The sequence below is a fragment of the Capsicum annuum genome, chromosome 3, assembly GCF_002878395.1.
Source record: "Capsicum annuum cultivar UCD-10X-F1 chromosome 3, UCD10Xv1.1, whole genome shotgun sequence".
In the NCBI taxonomy this organism is placed as follows: domain Eukaryota; kingdom Viridiplantae; phylum Streptophyta; class Magnoliopsida; order Solanales; family Solanaceae; genus Capsicum; species Capsicum annuum.
The window spans coordinates 240,726,469-240,736,194 of record NC_061113.1 but is presented as its reverse complement, the minus strand read 5'-3'; the positions used below and the strand labels follow the sequence as shown (position 1 = coordinate 240,736,194).

The 9,726-nt window shown below is 41.0% G+C and overlaps 1 protein-coding gene across 1 annotated transcript in view; it reads right to left on the bottom strand.

The window, feature by feature from the left end:
* Nucleotides 1-9,726, bottom strand: part of LOC107862734 (protein virilizer homolog) — a 37,819-nt gene that overhangs the window by 9,891 nt on the left and 18,202 nt on the right. The window contains exons 15-22 of the mRNA XM_016708380.2: nucleotides 7,666-7,799; nucleotides 7,166-7,233; nucleotides 6,851-7,067; nucleotides 6,503-6,718; nucleotides 5,879-6,034; nucleotides 5,725-5,778; nucleotides 5,393-5,589; nucleotides 5,202-5,271 (exon numbers count right to left, since the gene is read on the bottom strand). Of these exons, the coding sequence (XP_016563866.2) occupies nucleotides 5,202-5,271; nucleotides 5,393-5,589; nucleotides 5,725-5,778; nucleotides 5,879-6,034; nucleotides 6,503-6,718; nucleotides 6,851-7,067; nucleotides 7,166-7,233; nucleotides 7,666-7,799 (1,112 nt within the window). The remainder of the gene's footprint in view (nucleotides 1-5,201; nucleotides 5,272-5,392; nucleotides 5,590-5,724; nucleotides 5,779-5,878; nucleotides 6,035-6,502; nucleotides 6,719-6,850; nucleotides 7,068-7,165; nucleotides 7,234-7,665; nucleotides 7,800-9,726) is intronic.

Genomic DNA, 9,726 nt, shown 5'->3' with positions numbered 1-9,726 from the left:
TCTAATTTGTGTGAGCCTTGTATTTCCTGCTGCTGCTTTGTTACTACCATTGTTTATATTTTCTTATATTTTCTTGTAGTAGTGGTTGTGGGCGTTGATGGTTGGATAGGGTCATGTACGAGGGGATTGGAGCGGGGGGCTGTTGTGGGGGCGGGGAAAGAGGAAAGGGCGGGGGTGGGAGGGAGGCCAAGGTTTGGCCTCAGGGGCGGTAGAGGAAGACGTGTGGATAGAGATGGTAGGCTGAGGGTTGGGTCTTGGAATATAGGGACCCTTCAGGGTAAGTCCATAGAGTTTGTGAAGATTCTTAGAAAGAGGAGGATTAATATTGCGTGTGTTCAAGAGACCAAGTGGGTAGGGTCTAAGGCTAGGGATGTGGATGGTTTACAAGCTTTGGTACTCTGGGAGCGAGAGGCGTAGGAATGGAGTTGACATCTTAGTAGATGAAGAGCTTAGAGGTCAGGTAGTAGAGGTAAAAAAAATCAGCGATAGGTTGATGACTATTAAGTTGGTCATTGGGGGGTTTACCCTGAACGTACGTAGTGCTTATGCACCGCAAGTGGGCTTGGATGGGGAGGAGAAAATGCGGTTTTGGGAGGCTTTGGATGAAGTGGTGAGAGGCGTGCCTAGCTCGGAGAAGATTGTTGTAGCAGGAAATTTCAATGGGCACATCGAGGCGTTACCGGGAGGCTTTGGTGATGTGCATGGTGGTTTTGGTTTTGGGGAAAGAAATGAAGAGGGGGCTACTCTATTGGATTTTGCGAGGTCCTTTGGGCTGGTGGTGGTGAACTCGGGCTTCCCGAAGAAGGACGATTACCTGATCACCTTCCGAAGCGCGATAGCCAAGACCCAGATTGACTTTTTGTTGCTTAGGAAAGGGGATAGGATGTTGTGTAAGGACTTGGTTATGGATTTAGGTATAAAGAAGGATAGGAAGAGAAGGGGTGAGGAGTGTAGACCTAGAATTAAGTGGAGGCTTGACGCCAGTGAATGCGTGGGAGATAGGAGAGAAGTTGGCGGGAATGGGAGTGTGGGAGTGTAGGGGGACGTGGATAGTATGTGGGATAGGGTGGCTAGGTGCATCAGGGAGAATGCTAGTGAGGTGTTAGGTGTTTCTAGGGGCCGGGCCGGGCATCATCGGGGGGATTGGTGGTGGAATGAAGAGGTTAAGAAGAAAGTGGAAACCAAGAAAGGAGGGACGTATGCTAAGTTGGTTGAGAGTAAGGACGAAGAAGAGAAGCGGGTAAACAGGAAAGATTACAAGTTAGCTAGGAAGGAGGCTAAGTTAGCAGTTACTGCGGCTAAGAAGGCAGCTTTTGAGAGCTTGTATGTGGGGTTACAGGAGAAAGGAGGGAAAAAAAAGTTGTTTAGACTCGCTAAGGCTAGGGAAGAGGAAGGGTCTTCGACCAGGTGAAGTGCATTAAGGTGGAGGACAGTACAGTGTTGGTGGAGGACGGCCACATTAAGAATAGATGGCAATCGTATTTTCATAGGCTCTTGAATGACGAAGGGGATAGAGCTATTGTGTTAGAGGAGCTGGAGCACTCAGAGGAGTGTCGGGATTTTAGTTATTGTAGACGTTTAAGGTAGAGGAGGTTAGAGAGGCTGTTCGCAGGATACGAAGGGGTAGGGAGACGGGGCCTGATGAGATACCGCTGGATTTTTAGAAGTTTTCTGGCGAGGCTGGTTTAAGGTGGTTGACTGGATTGTTTAACAAAAGTTTCAAGACGGCGAAAATGCCCGAGGCTTGGAGGTGGAGTCTATGAAGATTTGGGAGAGAGTGGTCGAGGTGAGGCTGAGATGGATAGTGTCTATTTCGGAGAATCAGTTTGCATTTATGCCTGGCCGCTCGACGACGGAGGCAATTCACCTGGTACGGAGGCTGATGGAACAGTATAGGGAAAGGAAGAAGGACCTACACATGGTGTTTATCGACTTGGAGAAGGCATACGACAAGTCCCCAGGGAGGTGCTTTGGAGATGCTTGGAGGTGAGTGGAGTCCCGGTGGCATATATCAGAGCAATTACGGACATGTATGATGGAGCTAAAACTCAGGTGAGGACGGCGGGAGGAGACTCAGAGCATTTCACTGTCTTGACAGGATTGCATCAGGGATCTACTCTTAGTCTCTTTTTGTTTGCTTTGGTGATGGATGTGTTGACGCGGCATATTCAAGGAGAGGTGCCTTGGTGTATGCTTTTTGCAGATAATGTAGTTTTGATTGATGAGACGCGGGGGGTTGTGAATGATAAATTAGAGGTGTGGAGACAAACTCTTGAGTCTAAAAGGTTCAGGTTGAGTAGGAGCAAGATAGAGTATTTGGAATGCAAGTTTAATGACGTGAGGCTGGAGAATGAGGTGGTAGTGAAGTTGGAATCACAGGTGGTATGTAAGAGGGATAGTTTCAAGTATCTCGGGTCCGTGATTCAGGGTAACGGTGAGATTGACGAGGATGTCTCGCACCGTATTGGGGCGGGATGGATGAAGTGGAAGCTCGCTTCGGAGGTGTTGTGTGATAAGAAGGTGCCGCCCAAGCTTAAAGGCAAATTCTACAGGGTGACAGTCCGTCCGGGCATGTTGTATGGAGCGGAGTGTTGGCCAGTTAAGAACTCCCATATTCAAAAAATAAAGGTGGCGGAAATGCGAATGTTGCGTTGGATGTGTGGGCTAACTAAGGGGGATAGAGTTCGAAATGAGACTATCAGGGAGAAGGTTGGTGTGACTCCAGTGGAGAATAAGATGCGGGAAGTCCGATTGAGATGGTTCGGACACGTGATGAGGAGGGACATGGATGCCCCGGTTCGCAGGTGCGAGAGGCTAGCTTTGGATGGTTTTAGGCGGGGTAGGGGTAGGCCGAAGAAGTACTGAGGAGAGGTGATTAGGCGGGACATGGAGCAGTTACAGCTCACTGAGGACATGACCCTAGATAAGAAGATCTGGAGGACACGAATTAGGGCAGAAGGCTAAGGTCAGTTTGGGTCGCTAGTGTAGGGAATTACTTGGTGGGGGTATTATTCTTGTTATGATACCTTGTTTCATGCTTTATTACGAATCTGTTTACTTTTCTCTGTTTTCTATTACTTGTGGGTGTCATATTGATGTTATGCCATCTGGTTCCATGCTTTACTATGTATTTGTGTAGCATTCCGTGTCTCGAGCCGGGGGTCTATCGAAAACAACCTTTCTACTTCTTTAAAGGTAGAGGTATGGTCTGCGTACATCTTACCCTCCCCACACCTCACTATGTGGGAATACACTGGGTTTGTTGTTGTTGTTAATCTAGAGAACATGATGGATACTGTTAAAGAGGTTTACCCATCAAATTTTGAATGGCTTCAATATATAGTGAATTGGCTAATTAATTTTGGTCAAATCTCAAATCTTATATGCCTTCTCGTCAAACACCATAAACAAAACACAACAAACATCCGCTGCAGCTGCTGTTTTTTCTACCACCAAAGTTTTAGATAACCCTTGACCCCTTCCTTCTGTCTCCTGGAGCACCAAGTGATCATGAGTTCCCCACCATCAAAAATTTGCCCCTATTTTTACTTTTTTTTCTTTTTTTATCAAGTAAATATATTTCATTCATAAACATTGCTAAAGATCTGGACATACACAAGGGGTTGCTACCAAAAGGTAAACAACAACAACAACATACCCAGTAAAATACCGAAAGGTAAAAGAACCAACAAAATGAAATGATTCTCTACAAACTCTATTCATTCTTCTATACAACTAGGAACTTTACGGGTGCATCAAAAGTAAATATGCGACCAAAGACTACTACTCAACTGAGTAAAACTCGACTCTACCACATTGAGAAAAGGGAAGGGAAAGCAATGGTTGTTGGAGAAATGCTACTAAATGTCTTGGGAATAGGGAATGCTTACAAACTATACTAACAGTTTTTGTTTGGGATCCCTTAACGCTCCATTTTCTTTCTACTACATCCTATAACACTTTTTGCTCTAACTTGGATCTTCAATTCAAAGGCTAAAAACTGAATTTTGTACCTTCTTTCTTCCCCCACTACCCATCCACTGCTTTTAGGATAAAGAAAAAAGAGAGGCAAGCAATCCTTACACCCAAGTTTTGCAAATATGAAAACCAAAAAGAGTGTGCGGATAGTTTAAATATAGAGAAGTCGAATGAGAACGAAAATAAGAAAGTTCTCATTAACCAAAAAGACACCAGTATATCAAAATATAAACTCAAAGGGTCATTATGGGAGAATCAAGATCTCATCAAACACTATAGAGTACTAGTTCAAGAACGAAAATGCTTTTTTTCCAAGAAGACTGAAGGAGCAAATATTATAAAGCAACAAGAACAATATACAAGTGTATTGCCACAAAGTGGGGTTTGGGGCTGGGGAAGGTAGAGTGTACGTAGACATTACCTTTACCTCAGGGGTGAGGTAAAGAGGCCGATAGACCCCCCCGGGGCTCAAGACAAAAACAGACAAGCGAATATTATAATGCATTAATTACAAAAAGGAAGAAAATGTAAAAAAACAACCTAAAACTGATGGTTCCTGGAGAGCCCAATAAAAAATAAAAGGAAGAAAACATCAATGCACCATAATGTTAGACAATGCAACATAACTTACAAATCAAATCCAAAGAAATAGGAATGCTGCCAAACTCAAAAGCTTAATTAAAATTTTTTCTGATCAAGATACTCAAAGAAAATCTTAAACTGATCTCCAGAAAGGAAATACCAAATAGATCATAAATAAGATGTACAGCCACAACTCAGTTATGGAACCTTTTCCTCAACATTACAAGCACTAGTTGGATAATGCAGGACCATACATCAGATCTTTTGAGTTGCTGGATTAGGAGGGGAGGAAGTAAAAGTCAAAATAGATGATGGAAATTAATACCATCATGTATATGTCGGTCAATATCAAAGGAAAGAAATGGGAAATGCTTTGAAGGTAAGTCCAATGCCATACATAAAGTACAATGGAATTGTATTGTATCTCTACTTTGTTGGTGTAAACAACTTTGTATGGAAATGTAGATAATATTGTAGAGTTGATAGGAAGTTTGTAATTGCTTTCTTTTTTGGAGGTGTCCAGCATACCTTAATGCTGATGAATACAATTTACCCGTTTCAGAAAAAAAAAAAGATGCACAGCCACCCATGAATAATCCTACCTAAGCCATAAATGAAAACAGATAACGAAAAGGAAATACCTTGCAAAATTTAAGAAGCAATGACAAAAGCAAGCAACTTTCTTCAGCAGTCATATCTCCAGGGACGTGTCTGGAAATCACAATAAATACACCAGAAACATAAGAATAAATAGAAAACCATGGAAACTCAATACGACCAAAAAGATCTACACAAGAAACCAGATTGCTGAACACATGTATCCCTAGCTAACCTCTCAACTATTCCTGGGGTTTGCAGAGAAGCTGTGCACTCACTAAGTAGTGGAATGGACTTGAATACAGGGACACACCAACTAAGAAATGAAAATCCTTTTTGAGCAAACTGTTTTGCATCCGAGCTAGCAGCAGCTAGACACATTTCTAGAACCTTGATTAGCATCTGAAGGCCACCCAACTTCAAGAATAACCGCTGAGCACAAAAAATGTGGTAAGCAGATAATATTCAGCTGCTTAGTAGCAGATTGAATTTAAAAGTGAATGCTTCGTAACAAATACATATGTCAAACCAGTAAAGCAGATTGAATTTATAAGCAAATGCAGACACCTTTCCATGTGGGTGCTCCAATAGAAGAGACAGAAAGGAGAGCAATCGCTGGACCTGAAAGAGAACAGTTTGCTTCAAGTTAATAACCAGGAAAAAAAAAAAAAGAAACAATATCATTGCCGTAACAAATGTAAAGAGGGAGAGTAAATGTGACCTTGTAAGCATCCAAATCAGACAATGGCAATTTTTCAGAAAGGCGATCACCAATCCACAATACAAATGGCCGTAGAAGTACTGAAGCATTCTCACCGCTTATACATGCAATGCGAATAATGAATACTCGCAGCATGTCTTGGATGACCACCAATGTCTGATAAATTGCACCTTAATCATCAGACAAATTACAAAAACAAACAACACATCCAGTGTAATCCCCCACAAGTGAAGTCTGGGGAGGAGCATAGGATGTACGCAGATTTTACCCCTACCCTACCTTTGTGCAGTAGAGAGGTGTTTTCGGTAGATCCTCGGCTCAAGAGAAGAATTGAAAGGAAAATAAGGAGAGAGAAATAGCAAGATGAACAAAGCAGATGAATCACCTGATAGTAGTAAAAATTGAGGAACAAGATATTATGCTAATACTACTAAATAAGGAGAAGACGAGAAGAGGAGGGTAACCTGCCTCTCCCACATGAAAGTGCTACAACACTATACCAGACAAATTGAAAATTAAGGATAAATGAAAATACTCTCCAAAACTGCCTATTAAAACCCTAAAACCAGACGTAAGCATCCGAAGATAATTGAAAGAAACTAGGGACTGATAAAAATTACTTACACTGGTGGAGCAACATAGGATAATCTGAGCAATTTTGCCCAAGTGGGGTTTCAACTGGCCAAGCAGCTTCTCCCGTAGTCCCATCTGCAAGTACCAATTAATCTCCTTCTCCTTCTTAGGCCCTAATAATGTCCTCACAGCCAAGGTTCTCAGGACACTCAACGTGGGTGTTCCATTTTCCCAAAGCCAGACCCCTTCCTCTGTGAATAAGTCATTCTTGAATGTACATATATGTCCAGAAAAGAGACCGTCAGATTCCAGCTAGCATCAAACAAGAAATATCTAAAAAAAAAAACTGAATATCAAGCCTGCTGCTGTAGAATGACCGAGTTATCAAATGTCACGTACCAATATGCAAAGCAGACTACAGATTTCCTTGGGACCCAACGCCAATACCGAAGTTGCATGAAGACTATCTAGGAGGAAATGAAAAAGACCAGGGGTCCAACCATAAACTGGCCAACAGGCTAATGCAGAAACTAGAAGATCGCAAGCAGCTTGAAAGCCAAGTGCAAAACTGGGGTAAGGATAAGATACATCTGCTGCACAAGCAGCTAACTTCGGACTGCAACCGAGGAATAAAAACAGTTAAATAAAGAAATAAGGGAAACTAGGTTAAAAGAATTGCTGGATTTAGATGAAAATGCTAGATTTTTCCCATACCTCACTTCTCTGTGCAACTGTAGAAGAGCATTTACAAGTTTAGTATTCCTGTGCTGCTCCTTAGCTTCCTAAAAATGAAGAAAGAGAACAACTTGCCTCTGTCAGGAATATGTCGTGCAATGCAGAACTTGGGAAAAGATTGATCATCGAGATTATAAAAGGTAACCACCAAACCAGAGATGTGAAAGAAAAGGGACACAGCTCATTGAATTAAATGTAAAGGAACAATAGACAGCAACTACTTTAAACATCTTGTAACTTCTGTTTTGGCATGCACTAAATTCTAATTGCATGAACATAAGCTCTCATTAGTCATCTATAAAAGATAAGAGAATCTTCTTTCAGGAAATAAATATGGCAATGCTCTTGGAAGGTCTGTTCTACATTTCAACGAGGACGGAGAGATAATGCAAAGATCAAGCATTTAAGACTGGCACTGAAAGAAGCAACTTGAAAATATAACAGCAACAACTTGCTTCCCTAAAGAAGTCACTACAAACCTTTAGCATCTGCAAAAGATTAATCAACAGCACCAGACAAGGAATTAGTAAATCAAGGAGGGTCTGTTCACGATTACGTTCCAGTAATAAATCTGAAGTTGAATTGCATTCTGTACCCTCATCAACTAGGTAATCTGCTCGAGGAAAAAAGGAAAAAACATGAAAAGATTGTCATGAACAACATATACTTTCTGAAGACGGGAAACAAGGGGAAGCAAAATAGAGAAAGGAATTGATTAAATGATGCCACGACTAAATAAAAGAAAAATATCATAAGAAAACCTAAGTTAGGTCTTCCTAAAAGGCTCTCCAAGAACGGAGTCCTAATAGGTAGGGTTAACGTTCGCATACACTCTACCCTGCTAAGACCCCACCGGTGGGATTACATAGGTATATTGTGTTGTTGAACAAGTCCTTATGTCACATCCAAAGGTGTCGCTTTCTTGTCAATAAGTTGGAATGGACAAGAAGTGGCAAAATTAGCTTGTGAAATCATAACCCACCTAAATTTGGGATGATTATTGAATCACTCATTTATTAGCTCAACTTATTTTAACCTATCAAAATTTAGGCTGGTATCTAGCCGAAAATTAGCCCATGAAATCATAACCCCCCACATTTGGATTAATTATTGACCCGCCCATTTATTAGCTCAGTTCATTTTAATCCATCAAGATTTAGGCTGATATTTAGCTCAAATTGATCCATGAGAAATATTGTCAAAATATTTTCAAAAAGACATTTTTTATAACTGTGATGTCCAGGCCAACCTGCACACCTCGACTAATTCCACGTAATACATGTCACCCCTCATCCCTAACAAGTACCAGGTGACTATTTTCACCACGACTAGAACAAATAGGAAAAAAATCTCCTAGTGTCCTTGTCCATGCTGGGATTTAAACTTGAGACGTGTTCAATCCACCTCATTGACCACAAGGTCATACCCTCGGATGCAAAAAAGACATTTTTTTACGTCATATATAGTCATAATAATGAAAAATAATAATCTTATTAGCTACTAAAAAGTATAAAGAACATGTAAAACAATTAAAACTTAATATGAATTAGGTGGGTCAGGTTTTAACCAGCATTTTAGCTTATTTCATCCCAACTCATTTAAGCCCGAGTAACTGTTGGACGGGTCAATAACTCAATCCATCTTGACCGGTCAGCTCAATCCGTCCATTTGACACACACTAAAATTGACGGGGCAGAGCTACTACCACCTAAGGGTGGTCAATTGAACACCCTTCGCTAGAAAATCACATTGCTTACAATACACCCTCGTGGTGGGGACCTTGTCCAACCCTGAGCATAGCCACTTTATTGAACCGTGCAGCCCATTTTTTATACTTAATGTTGAATACCCTTGACACAAGATCTTTCTTTGGCACAATTGTTAAGTGTGTTCACTTTCAACCAAACGGTTTTGGGTTCGAACCTATCTAGCGCGCAACTTTTTTTGTTCAATGTTGACACTTGACAGCAGTTTCTAACAGAAACTCAATAGGATTAAAGGTATTCACGCACCAACATTCTTGGATAAAGCAAATACAATTATTTTAGTTGATTAAATTTTATCTTACCTAAAATTCTTAAATATTTGTTAAGTTTCGCAATATTACAATTTTAACCAATATAGAGTTATACATATGAAGAAGTTATTTTAATTTTGAAACATGTTATAAACATAATAATTGTATTCAGAATTTTATCCAACGTAATGTATCTTCGAAGGGTAAAAAAATTGGTCAACAATCACGTGAAAATTTGGTGCTTATATATAAATATATTAACTGAAGGGGAGCCTTGGAGTAACTACTAAAGTTGCTGCCATGTGACCAGGAGGTCACGGATTCAAGCCTTGGAAACAACCTCTGGCAGAAATGCAGGGTAAGGCTACGTACGATACACCCTTGTGGTGGGGCCCTTCCCCGGACACCGCGCATAGCGGTAGCTTTAGTGCACTGGGCTGCCCTTTTTATATATAAATATATTAACTCAAGCTAAAAGTGATAACGTCGTGGTCTTTTTTTGAAAAAGCAAAAAACTTTTCTT